Below are 14,848 nucleotides of genomic sequence, written 5' to 3' on the forward strand. Positions count from 1 at the left end.
GTTCAGAGAAACATGTTGCAAGTGCAGCAAAAAAAGATGTATCCAACACAAGAACACGTGTTCATCCCTCCCCCACCTCCCATCTCCACCACCCTCTCAGAGAAGTTTCTCTTATTTGTCGGGGCTGGAAATGGAGTTGGAGAGCAGGAGACGCGCAGTGCGCAGGAACCGAGAACAGTGAGAGGACGAACAGAATCAGATATCAACGCTTGTCAGCTGAGAGGAACAGCAGAGGCGGTGAGTTAAAACTTGGATAGGATCCTTTGGGCGTCTACCAACTACCATCTTATCAAATTGGTGCGATACACCTGGGGAAACAGGAGGAGTGGATGAAGGTGGATGAGGAAGTGCTAGACTGCGCCAAGCCAATCTGAGATTACAAATTACTCGCATCCATATTTCACCACATTTTACAGCCTCGGCTGAATGAGGTTTTTTTTTAGTTATGCGGATTCGGAGAAGACAAGAAGATCTGCATCGCCCCATCCCTGGACAAACGCGCTGTTATTGAAAAACTCCTGCGGTGAGCCTTAAAAAGAACTTTTTTTTTAAATGATCTGCTCAGAAATGTGGGAGACTGGTGTATCTGAAGTGTAAAGAAACCCTTCAGCATTTTTTTTCAGGAACAAGCACGCAAAGCTTTCTCGTATATCTAGGACAACTTTAATAAGCGTGAAGGATGTCCGCGTTGCGGAAAAAATTTGGGGATGATTATCAGGTGGTGACCACCTCGTCCAGCGGCGGAGGGTTCAACCAGGCCCCCGAGAAGAAAAGGAAACGTCAGCGCTTTGTGGACAAGAACGGCCGGTGTAACGTCCAGCACGGGAACCTGGGAGGAGAAACCAGCCGGTACCTGTCGGACCTGTTCACCACACTCGTGGACCTCAAATGGCGCTGGAATCTATTCATCTTCATTCTTACCTACACGGTGGCGTGGCTCTTCATGGCTTCTATGTGGTGGGTCATTGCCTTTATACGTGGAGACCTGAACCAGGCCCACGATGACAAGTACACACCGTGCGTGGCCAATGTGTACAACTTTCCCTCCGCTTTTCTGTTCTTCATCGAAACTGAGGCCACTATCGGATACGGTTACCGCTACATTACAGACAAGTGCCCGGAAGGCATCATTCTCTTCCTCTTCCAGTCCATCCTAGGCTCCATAGTGGACGCTTTTCTGATCGGTTGCATGTTCATCAAGATGTCCCAGCCGAAGAAACGCGCAGAGACGCTGATGTTCAGCGAGCACGCGGTTATTTCCATGCGTGACGGCAAACTGACCCTGATGTTCCGAGTGGGTAACCTGCGTAACAGCCATATGGTCTCCGCGCAAATACGCTGCAAACTACTCAAAGTGAGTACACGACTGGAACCAGTTAACAGGAGAGAGAAAATGACGAATCCAAGTCACATAGAACATATTATGTGCGGGTTACATTACTAGACTTTCCATGTTAGAGATATAGAAACATCAAGCTTGACGAGTGGATATGGAACAAATGTGTCTAATTGAATATTTAAAGTGTTCAAGCTAAGATTCATTCTTTAACCTCAAGCCTTGACAAATGAGAAAGACCTGTAATTTGATGTCCACCTACAGAGGACAAAGTATTGATCCGCTCCATGCGACTGGATGCAACTTTCCCTTTCGAATCACTGTGCAGTCTTTAAAATTAAGGTGGTTTTCACAGCAGTGCCGTAAAAATAATCATGTTTGGTTCCCCCGAATAACCCTTAAGTGAACAGTTCTTTTTGAAGAACTTTAAGTGTGAAGAATATTTAATTAATCTAATTAACCCTTTTCCACTATAAAGAGCTTTTTGTGCAATGGAAATATTCCATGGTTCTTCATGGTACCGTAGATGCCAATAAAGAAGCTTTATTTTTTAGAGTGTATATTCATTAGACCCAGTCTTTATCTCCCTCACTCACACACACACTCAATCTAATTGATTTATCCTAAGTATTTCTTTTTTCTACCTTTCCCCTTAGTCCCGTCAGACTCCTGAAGGAGAGTTTTTGCCTCTGGATCAACTGGAGCTGGACGTTGGTTTCAGTACCGGAGCCGACCAGCTTTTCTTGGTGTCTCCTCTGACAATCTGCCATGTGATCGACTCCAAGAGCCCATTCTACGACCTTTCGCTCAGGTCCATGCAAACAGAGCAATTTGAGATTGTGGTTATCCTAGAGGGAATCGTGGAGACCACCGGTGAGTTTTACTCGTAACATGCATGAAGCAGCAAATAGGATTTTAAAAAAGAAAGAAAGAAAGGGAAAAAAAACCCTGACAAAAACCATGAATGCTGAAATTTGATTCACATTATACACTTTGTGGTTCACAGTACATTTCCACCATATTGCTAATATATTTTCAATAATATTAAGCTTATGTTTGTTTTGATTGAATCATGCACACTATTTACAAAACAATGCAATGAACAGAATGCTAATTCAAGTTTATTTTAATGTCGTGTCATTTTTTTGTGCATATAGTAATAGAATATTTGTGCAGGCTGAAGGTGTTTGCGTGGTGTGGTTCAGTGTGTGTGTGTGTGCGAGACGGCAAGTTTGCTGGTGCAAATCGGCTTTTTTATGATGGAAAAGAATGAATGTTGGTGTCTACTGCAGTAAAGATGGAAAGAGAGAGAGAGAGACGTGTTATATAAGAGATGATACACAAAGTTATTCTTTCGTTTTGCTCTCTGCCTCATGCTTCTTTAGTCTGGCATGCTTAGAGATTAAGCCACCTGTCAATCAAATCACAGCTCACCTTTACTTTCTCACCCTGCAGCACATCAATCCATACGTATACGAGACAGCACGCACTTACAGTAAGAAACAGCATTCGCACAAGCAACAATGGAAAATCTCTGCAGCAAACACACTGTATGTACATACTTAATTAGATTCAGAATCATACGCTTCCATAATCTCATTTAATTAAAATAATAAAGAAAACACAATCATGCTGTCCGGTCCTCCTCGTTGATGGCACATCTGAAAATTACGCCTACAAAAAGTGAAGGGATTTGCGGGGAAAAGAAAAGAAAAGGAAAAAAAAATGTAGTTAGTCAGCACTCTGTTCTCCCCATTGTGAATCAGTTTCCATAGCAACTAAATCGGCCCCTTCTTAAGCGGTCTCCATACAGTAAAGTCTCACCGGCTGTTTGAAGTATGGAGACAAAACTTGTTTTTAATCAGCCTCACAAATCAAATACTAATTACGTCTTATCAAATAATTCATTAGACATTTTTAATTATGCCCTGTAATTATGTCTAGGTTTATGATGTGCATGTGGGAATACAGCACACATTTGTTATGCATGTGTGTTTGTGTCCGTGTGTCCATCCATTCTAATCTTCAGGATTAAAGTCTTTGTTTGGACACTTCTCTGTATATGAAAGCTCATATTTCACATATATAGCTATATAGTTGTCACAACGGCTACATCTCAGTAAGTTACACTGAAATTTTACGAAGTAAATCTTCCACAAAAATGCATCAGTGTAATTGTTTTTGTTTTTTGGCTTCAATCAGCTAATCCAAGCAATCTTTGTGATTTCTATCTTCAAAACTATATCAATATTGTCACATTTTTGTAATAGCTCTTGGATTAAGAAGGGAACAACATAAATCTACACTGGTTTAAGTTAATGGTTAATTAACTATAGAATTAAAGTAAAAAAAATCCATAAACATCAGGTTAGGAGCTTGTTACATTTCTTTTATTGGGGCAAGTTATCAAATGTGTTAAAATATAACTAAATTATAATTGAATCCACATGCCAAAATAATGGTTTGATGGTTTTAATGGTGTTATCTTTTATATTTTTGATGTTTCATGAATTGTACCATCTGATAATTCCCCCACACTGTCAGGTAAAATGTGCAAAATGTGTCACCTGATCTCAAACACTGCAGTTGTAGCTGAGGCTTGAAAGAGTTTGGTTTGTGTTGTCGACATGTCGGGAAGATGCTGTTTTCAGTCCTGCGATTCCACTTCGCATGCACTTCAAAAGGATGAGGACTCGCACTGGAATTGATATGGAAAACCGATGCCATTGTTTGTGTCACTGTGTATCAAGTGCTGAGGAAGCATCTGGAGCTGAAATTCAGATATGGTATTAGGCGTTTTGTTTCAGACACACGCTGTAAGCAGTAGACCAATCACAACAGACTGGGCCATCAGAGTAGGCTCGCGGAAAGGAGAGCTTTAGAGAGACTGAATCATCGTACAAATAATTTTCAGACTCTTTGAGAAATGAGGTAATGTGCAGTGTTGGGGAGTAGCTAACTACAAGTAGCGAGAGTAGCTAAGTTGCTTTTAAATCAGTGTAGCTAACTACTTTTTTCAGCAAGTTCAGCATGACTAAAAGCTAGCAGCGTAAAAAGCAGCGTAGCGTCATCTTATTAGATCACAAACTAAAATTGCATTACCGCTATCTATTGTTTCATCACAAATCATGCGGCTTTACAGTTCACCGAGAAGAGATTGACTGATGAATGATATTTTCTTAAAGTTTGGGAGGAGCACGTTCGGATAATTAACACAATTAACATGGGAGGAGCTCAACCAGACAACTCAATTAGCATCAGGAGGTGTGTATATAGAGCAGACTTACCTCTGTTCTATGAGAGTTTTCCAGCATTCCTCCACCACCCCATCTCCTCACTTCTAACTATTCCTATCCCAACCTGGGATGGGGGGAATACTCTGGGTTCGGGCCAAAATTCCGAGCCCGGAGCCCTACCCTCAGACAGCACGCCAAATACGCAGAACCTTTACTCTATTTAATTACATGTAAGTGTGAACTCGTGAATTATGCAAACAGGGGTGGGGTGATATTTCACATGAATCGACTACTATAAAGGTTACACTTTCGTATGTAATTTATTCAAACCAAAGATTAAAACACTGTCAGCGTCGAGTGCGCTAATCATACGTCAAAGACTGGGATGTAATTAAATGGTTGCGGTGGGTTTCAGAGCGAAGCGCAGTGTGTTCACTCGAGCAGCTTATGATTCGCTGCTCCGTTCACAGTAAATGAGCTCCATCACTGCATGAGCTGCGAGTTGAACCTGCATTTTTGACTACTCCCAAGGATCCAATTTAATTCGCATACATTTTGTTCTTGCATTGATTACATTTGTAGCAATTTTGCACAATGACAGTCAGTTTGAGATATAGGCTAAATTTGAGTATTGTGTGTGTCTTTAGATAGTTTACAAGATAAAACAATACTCTTTGAAATCATAATTGAATTTCATTACATTGTTTTAAACCCCAAATCTTTTACTTAAGTAGCGGTTCTTCATTCATTCTTCAAGCCACAGGTTCAGAGTAGCTTCCCCTACACTGGTAGCCTGACGTCGTCATACTCAGATTCTAGTCAGAATGTGAGTCTGATACTGCTCCACCGAACCATGAAAGAAAATGCCTCTGCACTCAATTTGATAGACCTACAACCAATTAGAGCAACGGAGTAAGTTATGTATGTTTTTCATTCATGTACCGAGCCCGGAGCCTCTCCTCGACAACGTGTACGCCAAATATGCATTCATTCTATCTGACTTATTTGTAAGTGTGAACACGTGAAATCTCAATTCTCCAGCGGCAGTCATCTTTGTTGTAAACGAATTCAACCCAAGCGCTTGTTGGTGACGTGGATGATTACGTTACTGTTGATCACCTGTCCATCATCGTATAAAGCCCACCCTGACAATTTGATTGGTCCGAACAGTTTTTGTTCGGGCATAATAGCTCCACAACGGATCCAGTCCAGACCGAACTTCCTGACCTAAAAATTTTGTGGGCGGGGCTAAGTTCGGCTGGCATCCAGGCTACTACACTGGTAATGTCCAATGTATATTATGAGGGGGGGAAATAATTATGATCTTGGATGCATGTAAACCTGTTGTAGGAGACTTCCAAAACAAAATTAGGAAGCTTTAAAAAAAATCAGCATCTTGGAGTAGTAATATGTGCCATTAAGTAACTACTATGAACCTTTTAGTCGTAAAAAAACAAGTATGAAGATGTCCCTTTGCGGGTACTGTCTCTGAAGGTACAATATTTGCAGATTTGTTTGTCCCCAACACTGCTTTTAGAGCATGTTGTCACAAAAGGTGTGTTCAATGAACTGTATCTTTCTTCCTGGACAATAACGGTGGGAATAGTTGTTTTGTAGCTGAGACTTTAAGGTGTGTTCCTATACAGAAAATGACTTTAATAAAGCTACCCTGAGAAATATTCTCTGGAGTAACAAGTTTGACAACTAATCCCAGTCTCCTATGACTCTCACAAAATGGCAGGAGGAAGATTTTGACATTAATGCATTAATTTCCTTCAAGCAGAGGCAGTGACTTCAAGGCCAAGGAGTCTCAGAGGAACAGCCCAGAGCCATCCATTGCCCTCAGAGATGAACATGACAGCTGTGCCAGCATTCACATCTGTCAAATTATGTACAGTTTTTCACATTACACTGCCAAAAAAAAGGAAAAAAAAGAAAAAAGGCACTCTTAAAAATAGCAAAAATATTCCTAAGCAAAAACTCTGCGCGAGTTAAGAAAAAATGACGTGAACTAACATAAATGTAGTATTTCCACTGGAAATATTAATGGATATTTGGAATAAGAAGACTGCATTCAATTTGTGTCATTCAGTTTAACTTATTAGCAGTTTGTTCAACAGACATAATAACCTTGATGGAAATTCATAAACCAGGATCTTTAAATGAATAAATTAGAGCACTTGCACTTTTGTTGGATCCTTGAATTTTTCTATTCTAATTGAACCTAAAATGCATGAAATTTATTTTATCAGTAGATGTGTTTCAAACCTTTGACATCAGCATTGTTAGCATTTTATTTTCCATCAGCTGAGCTGTAGAAACACTGGTAATAATATGGTGAATTAAGAATAAAACTATTTGAGAATAAAACATTGCTCAATACAAGACTGCAAGTTAGACTTAATTTTAAAGCATTTCTATCAAGTGTTCTATTATTATGGTCCATTCATTGGCCAAGTGGCAAGAATTTTCTGTACTTTAAATAATTCCTATTTGTTCACCACATTTTATAAAGGAATAGTTCACTTAAAAATGAAAATTCTGTCATTATTTACTCACCCTCAAGTTGTTTCAAACCTGTATGAATTTCTTCCTTCTACTGAACACAAAAGGAAGATATTTTGAAGAATGTCTGTAACCAAACAGTTGATGGATCCCATTGACTTTCACAGTAGGAAAAAAATACTTCTAAAAAATACATCAACTGTCTGGTTAATGATTTTTAAGTGAACTATTCCTTTAAATAACTGCGCAATAACTGGACTGAATTGTGGGCCAGTCTCGTTGCATAGCATCTGAAATGTTGTTTTGTTCATTCTGAAATGCCTTTGCCAAAGTGTGTCGTCAAAGTGGTTCAGTATTATTACCTCCCAGTTCTGTTTTACACGACTGCATTCCCAAACAGCAGGCATCTACCTCCGAACACAAGATAACATGACCGTTTATTGTGTTTCGTCTGCGCGCTCTGAGGCGCAAGTCATTTGTGATGTAGGCCTATATCTCCTACTGCAGCAACTAGATTTTTCTTAGTGATATTTGGCAGCAGTTTATCAGAAAGGGAAGATTTTGTTCTCTTCGTCTCGCTGGATGGAAACAGTGCTTTATTCATGAATGTTTTATGCGAAATTCCAATTTTGCGTACAAGGTCAGTTTGCAATGTTGAATGGAAACAGGACAAAGTCTCAGGTCAAAACCTCAGAGGAAGATCCTTGAGGTTATTTTGAATATTTGTCTATATAATATACTCAAAATACATTCCCTGAAGTTTTAATATCTTGTGTAAATGTTACTTCTCAAATAAATGTATCTTGTTCTTGGGATATTAGTTATTTCTGATGAAAAACAAGACAAAGAAATGATTTTTTTGCCGTGTGGAGAGCTTGCACTCACTTTCCCTGTTATGCAAATGACATTTTAAAGTGTTCTTTTTCTGATTTTCAATTTCAAATTTCATAGCTTTGTCTCAAACTATTTTCTCAACATATCAACACTTTAAAAATGTAATGAGATTCTTGATTGTTTTGACAAAAAAACATGACACAGATGTGCCTGATGCTATGATGATGGTGTCAAAACCATTTCAATTAAATGCAATCAGTACACATCTCTGAAAGCCTGACATAACAAATTGAACATTTAAACGCTGTAAATAAGATAAAGCATCTGAAATGTGTGCCTGTTGAAGAGTGCTATTTATCGAATGATTGGGTGGTATGCGAGTGCTATTTTTATGAAATATATATATATATATAATATATATATATATATATATATATATATATATATATATATATATATCACACAATCATTCGATAAATAGCACTCTATTGTGCTATGACATAAGCAAAAATGTGTATTGACAAAAGCTAAAATGACAAAAACAAAATCACTAAAACTTTCAAATAAATATGAAAATATGAAAACCGAATTCACACTATAAAAGGATCTCGGTGACACTAAAATAGCACTAGGCTGGATTCACTTAGTATCTCAGTAAATATTGAGTGGCATGAAACATTAACCATTTAGGCTTGGAAGAAAAAAAGTATTGGCATTATTTATTGACTTTTTATTTTTAGTTCCTGGCCTGTGGTTTCAGAATTTCAGAAAGTTTTATTTCTTGTGCATTCAGCAGTGCAAGTAAACGGGGCAGCTCGGTGCAACCGTCCCTAAGGGCCTCAGCAAATCAAAAGAGAAGCACTGCTTCATCCCCCCAGGACCACACACTGTGTGTCGGTGAGATACAGGGGAGAATTGGGCACAGCTGCATGGCCAATTACCGTTCAGAACAGCCAGATAGTAGAGTTTACTGTTATCTCACACCACAGAGACAGACAACAAGAGTGAAAAGGAGAGTGTGAGATAGGGACTGAGAGAGAGTCGTGATGATAATGATGGTTAATGCTATAGGTGTGTTAGGAAGAGACACTAAAATGGACAGGAGGGAATGTGGAGCGAGTATAGGGAAAATCAAGGAGAATGAGCGAGAGAAAGAGAGAAAGACAGAGATGACAGAAACAGGTCAGGCAGTGCACCTCTGTGGCAATGGAACCGAACACTTGATGACGGTCACCATAGAAACAGATTATCCCTCTTGGAAATATAAATTGTTCTCATAACTGTCAGATGTTGGAGTGTAGCGGTACCATTTTTTTTCCTGGTGGAAGCTAATGTGCGCGAACGGTCCTCCCAAATGCAGAAATGAAATTTGTCATAATGGAAGAATATGGTATGATTATGTAAGCCGAAATCGCAGGGAGCCAGACCTGATTTCAACTTCGACTGAGACCTTACCTTCCCTTCTCCCGGCAAACAACAGAAAGCCTGTTAAATATTTCATAAGATGAATAATATTATGTTATACTGCTAAGCCCAGGATTTGTCAGCTCAGAAAGCAGGGCTTTTTTTGTAGTAAGGGAGGATAACCGCGCCTGTGTTTGTGTGTGTGAGAGTGTGTAGGTGTGTGATAGTCGTAGGCGGCATTACGTGAGAAAAAAGAATGATCTTGACTTTCAAAAATCTATAATGTATGTTTTGTCTTGCTGGCTTTTTTATATTTAGGTCTGAGGTTTATAATGTGCACTCGGCAACCGTCTCTTTTTAGTCTGCGTCTGCTTCCTTCTGTCAGGAGAACAGCACAGCAGTCCCGGCGCTTTCTAAACACCTTCATCCAGATGCTCAAATCCCTGTCTAGATCCTCACAGTATCTCTCCTGCAAACATCTCAAATCTCCTCTCCTCTCTTACAAAGAACCACGCTCCTACATGGAGGCACGGACGGTTTTCAAGGGACCGACGGAAGAAAAGCGCACCTTTCTTGTGTGATCAAGTGTACTCTACGTCAAGCACGGTGTTGTTTTTCAGTCGGCAATTGTCTTATCTTAGATTTCTTGCTACTGACTGATGTAGAACGGCATGTTGCAAATCCATTCGCTTGTTAGGGGGTTCATAAATATGAGCTCTTTATAGTGAAGGCTTTGCACGCTTTAATTAAGGAGGGATGTTCGCTGGTGTGGGTGATACACAGATCTAATGAATTTCCCACAGATAAAGCTCTTGTTTTCATGCAACCAAATGGACCGTGAACAGACGTTCCCGTGGGTGTTGCTCAACAGTAAATGTCTGTGTGTGTGTGTGTGTGTGTGTGTGTGTGTGTGTGTGTGTGTGTGTGTGTGTGTACGCACACCCTGTCAGTAATGCATCTATTAGTTTTAGTCACCCAACCATTGTTGCACAGTACGTATTTGTTGTTGTACAAAGTTTGATGTAGATTTTATTAATAAGCTGTTCCATCACCTTCGTTCGCACCTTGGCTTGCTTAGTTGAGGTTTAGGGATGTGTTCACACTTGTAGTACAGTTATTTTGGTCTGGACCAAAAAAGAATATAAAAACGTATTTTCCGACAGAACATGACAAGCATCAAAAACAATGCTGTTTTTCAATGCGCTCATTTTTGTGCAAACATATGATGGTGTTTTCAACAGATGAGCACTCTTGAAGAGTTTATAAAATGTGTAAAGGAGTCAAAACAGCAGCAGGAATTCCTCCATTGCACACAAATGAAGATCTGCTGAATGATTCTGTCCTTTTTAGGATGTTTTTGGTTCGTTTCGATGCCTTTGGTCCGTGTTGCATTCATATTTCAGTCGAACCACACCAGAGTACTTTTTGAAGCAGACCAAGACCTACTTGTTTGGTGCGCACTAGGTTTCGGATGGCTGCATTCACACTTAATTAAATTAACAGCAATAACAGAGCAATCGCACTAGAGTCCGTTTTAATCAAACCAAACCTGCAAAGTGTGAACACACCCTAAAAGACACTTAAAGGAGAACTCCGGTCAATTTTAACATTGAGCTAATTTTTTTGTACATTTGGAGTGCTGTCAATACAGAGAACAACGACAAAAATCTATTTTTAAAATTTGCACCCTGTTGACTTCAATGGGTTTAAATTGCTGCTTTGGGGCTGCTTTTAGCCTCTTAACATCCTTGATGTGTCATTACAAGTGCACAGAAAATGTGAGTGATTCCTTCAGAGTGAACACGAGTGAATCTGACTGCAGTAGATGTGAAAGATATGTATAAAAATGATGTTGTTTAAGCCAGCGCAAATACCTGTGTTTACATCCTGTTTTTGGTTGAAGTCCAAAGTAGTCGATTGCCGAGTTCATGCGCGTGATCATAGGTAACTAAACCTAATTGAGCTGGATGACACTATTGTCTTTTGTAGACCTACTTTATAGCTAAATGTAATTTGTTTCATAATTGACAAATTTTGCGACACTTGTTCCTGAACTGAATTGAATCAACACTCAAGCTGAATAACGACGGTATAGTCTTTTTGCTTATAGCTGAATTGAACTGATGAACTTGACACAGTAATTGAACTGACCTGAACCCACACTGAACTGACTTGAGCTGAATAACGACACTATGGTCTTTTTAGAGCTGCTTTACAGCAGAATTTGAATTTATTGATGTTTGCATCATTGATTCTGTTCAATTTCACTGTTTATTACTGTGAAGCTGCTCTGAAATTCAATTCAATTTACGTTTATTTGTTTAGCGCTTTTCACAGTACACATCATTTCAAAGCAGCTTTACAGAAAGTGCATGAGTCTATATTACAGTTTAGAGTGATCTGTTATCAGAGGTAACTTTCTAAGTTATGTATTTCAGAAATGTACACATACAAAGTCACAGTTAGCTAAAATGCATTAATTTAAACAATGTAATAATTTAATGCAGATTCAATACTTCAATCTGTATTGAATAAAGCGCTTTATAAATAAAGGTGACTTGACATTGTTTCATTCATTAAATTAGTTTTGTTTCTTTGTATTATTTTAGGTATGACATGCCAGGCTCGCACTTCGTACACCGAGGACGAGGTTCTGTGGGGTCACCGTTTCTACCCGGTAATTTCTCTGGAGGAGGGCTTCTTCAAGGTCGACTATTCGCAGTTTCACGGCACGTTTGAGGTCCCCACACCTCCGCACAGTGTTAAAGAACAGGAGGAGAGTTTGCTCCTGTCGTCCCCTCTGACGGCCCCCTCTTTATGCCACAGCGCAGGTGGGGTGACGGAGGGCAGCAGCACTCTGGAAGGTCTGGATCTTCAGAGCGATGCAGAAACGGGCTCTATCAATATAGCAACCCCTATGCCCACCACCAAAATGCCTGCCAAATTTCAAAAGCTTACGGGACGGGACCCCCCCACCCGGGACGGCATGCCCCGCAAGCTTCTGCGCATGAGCTCGGAGATCACCTACAACCTGGGTGACCTGCCTGTCAAACTTCAGCGAATCAGCTCAGCTCCGGGTGTGGCAGAAGAGAGGCTTCAGCCAATCAGTGCCATGGAGGACAGACTGGCTCCCAAGCTGGGCTTGGTGGGCGGGACTGAACACATCAGCCAATCAGTGACAGATCTGCCACCGAAACTGCAAAGGTTGGCTGGAGGGGGGGTGGGTGGAATCGGAATCGGAGGACGAATGGATGGACATCTGCCTCCCAAACTGAGAAAAATGAATTCGGAGAGGTTCACGGGCTTGAGTTTTAAATGAACTTGACTTCTATACCTACACGTTTCGCCCATTTACCTCCTCTGAAATTGCAATCTATACTTTTAGCAATTTATATATGGATAAATTATTAGATTAATGCTAATCCTCAGCACAATCTGGCATGTTTTTACCGCAAACAGCATGAAAGCAGAATTCATTCAACACCTAATTACAGAGAATACAACAATATTCAACACTATTTAACAACGGTTCATGATATACCTTTTATATTAGCCTGTTAGTCAAACATGTTTTGAGGGCTTGCCTATATTATGTATATCTTAAAATAGAATATCAATATAATTATCAGAATGCAGTGTCAGTATTCACTGATAATCCATGGTAACTAATGTTTTTAAAGAAGCCAATGGCTATAACCTGAGTTAGTCATTTGGTTTTTTTAATCAGTGGATTGGTTATTGAGTTTCACAATAACACATTAAGAGATTAGTTACTGTGGTCTTTAGACTTAAAGAAATGGGCGCTGTGCATTTATGGAAATTTTGATGTACCGACTCAGGTTTTTTTTTTTTTTTTAAATCTATTGCATGATCAAGCCAGATTATCTCACGTCAAAGATTAAGCCTTAAATATAAGGAGCCAAATGTAAAATACCAAACATTGTAGTTTGGAAAGCTTTTAACAAGGTTGCCACTTTTAAAGCTTTTCTTAGCCACTGTGGAAGAGCAAGGCTTTCACACAGTATTTCACATTTGGCTCCCAATACTTAACTGACTTTATATATGATGTTTTGTCAATGATTGTTTTCTGCTGTTCTCCATTTAGCAGTTTAAGCTTAGTTGAAATGTTCAAATATTTTCCTGACCTGAATGACTTGAGTATTGCGATGGGTAAGGTGGATAAAAGTGGGGGAGGGAAACCATCAAAGACCGAAAAGAGCACAATGGATGTGTATATCTGTTTTAATATTCTTTATAGATAAGACCTTGTCGAAATTGTTATGGCTTTGTTTATCTCTTGTGTTTGAAAACCGAAGCAATAAGATTATAAATTGCAATGGAACTTCTGACTGGAAAAATCTCGTACTTTATGTTATGTTGACGTTAAATGGTTTTACAGTTTTCTAATTGTGTTAATCTCAATACATTCTATTCTACTTCTGACGAATATAAGAATGGCACTTGGAGCGGTTTATAATACTGTAATAAATGTGTTGTGATGTGTAACAAGTCTGTTATAAAAGGAAACAACTGAAGGATAAACCTCCACCTGAACTTGCATCACAAAATAAGTCCAAAAATGAATCAAAGCTATGGGTGGACTTGCCCATGTTCGGCGCATATAAGCTCATTGGTATTGGCAGAGGTCTTCCCCACAAATAAAGCAGTTTGATCTGGTATGACCCAGCTGTGTGGATGACTGGCAGCTTGCTGCTCTTTGGAGGTGGTGGATTGCTTCAAATGCCCTGAGAATTCTATTCTCATGGTTACCATTGATGGATTTTCTATGCAGAGAAAGCTAACTTCACAAAAAAATGTCTGCCTGCTTGCAGTATGTAATAGCAGAAAACTTTAACACACCATAAATAGCTGGTCTAAAGATTACTGAATTTTAGAACTTTGGAAGTGCCACACAAAAAAGGTCACCTGTGCAATTCCCAAGTTTTCAATTATGTATCATTATTAATTATTTATAATGCTTGAGTGGATTTATAAAGCTCTTTCTGTAACAACTGGTTAAAGAAAGGGTAACAAAAGGTTTGTCCTTTCCATGTACCCCAGCGGCCTTGCGTAGTACCGTAAAGTGTTTCTCGAGTCATAACTGCAAAAGTTAGTTTTCATCTGATACGGACATTTATTTACTTCGCCTTTCAGAACAATATGAAATGGCGGTGTCGATTGTGAAAGAGACAATGCGAAATCTGTGTGAGAGTTACGTTAGATATACAAGCCCCCTGCAGCGGCTCTTCGTTAAATGAATCCCTCGATGCGACATCCCTAGGAAACATTAACACATTACCTCTCCACAGGGGACCAATATCCTGAACTTCTATCAGCAGGAAGCTAATTATCTGTGTGTTTGAAAGAGAGCTGCTGAAATACAGAGAATATTATCTTGTCACTAAATGTCAGATCCGGATGAAAAGAAGGAGTTTGTGAAGGTCAACCTGCACTGCTTAAAGAGCATTATTGCTGTAACCTGCTCATCTCTTTTCAGAGAGCTCTCAGAATCTGCCATCCCTTTTAATTTATC

The 14,848-nt window shown here is 39.5% G+C and overlaps 1 protein-coding gene across 5 annotated transcripts; it reads left to right on the forward strand.

Annotated features, from left to right (window-relative positions):
* The first annotated feature begins 117 nt into the window (after positions 1-117).
* On the forward strand, positions 118-13,996 carry kcnj3b (potassium inwardly rectifying channel subfamily J member 3b). 5 transcript variants are annotated; one of them, XM_081381346.1, is made up of 5 exons: positions 140-237; positions 444-523; positions 624-1,354; positions 1,993-2,209; positions 6,356-6,756. In XM_081381346.1, the coding sequence occupies exons 3-5, from the start codon at positions 680-682 to the stop codon at positions 6,565-6,567; spliced, it is 1,104 nt and encodes a 367-aa protein (XP_081237472.1). In that variant the 5' UTR covers positions 140-237; positions 444-523; positions 624-679; the 3' UTR covers positions 6,568-6,756. The 5 variants fall into 5 exon arrangements, with proteins under 5 accessions (XP_081237468.1, XP_081237470.1, XP_081237472.1 ...); XM_081381343.1 differs by lacking the exon at positions 6,356-6,756 and adding an exon at positions 11,925-13,996 and having other exon boundaries at positions 140-523; XM_081381345.1 differs by having other exon boundaries at positions 140-523.
* Positions 13,997-14,848: the final 852 nt, after the last annotated feature.

This window comes from Scardinius erythrophthalmus, assembly GCF_964197995.2.
Source record: "Scardinius erythrophthalmus genome assembly, chromosome: 12".
NCBI lineage: Eukaryota > Metazoa > Chordata > Actinopteri > Cypriniformes > Leuciscidae > Scardinius > Scardinius erythrophthalmus.

Coding starts and splice junctions, on each gene's coding strand:
- kcnj3b (XM_081381342.1), top strand. CDS start 680: ATGTCCGCGTTGCGGAAAAAATTTGGGGATGATTATCAGGTGGTGACC. Junction 1,355..1,992: donor TACGCTGCAAACTACTCAAA/GTGAGTACACGA, acceptor CTTTCCCCTTAG/TCCCGTCAGACTCCTGAAGG. Junction 2,210..11,924: donor GGGAATCGTGGAGACCACCG/GTGAGTTTTACT, acceptor GTATTATTTTAG/GTATGACATGCCAGGCTCGC.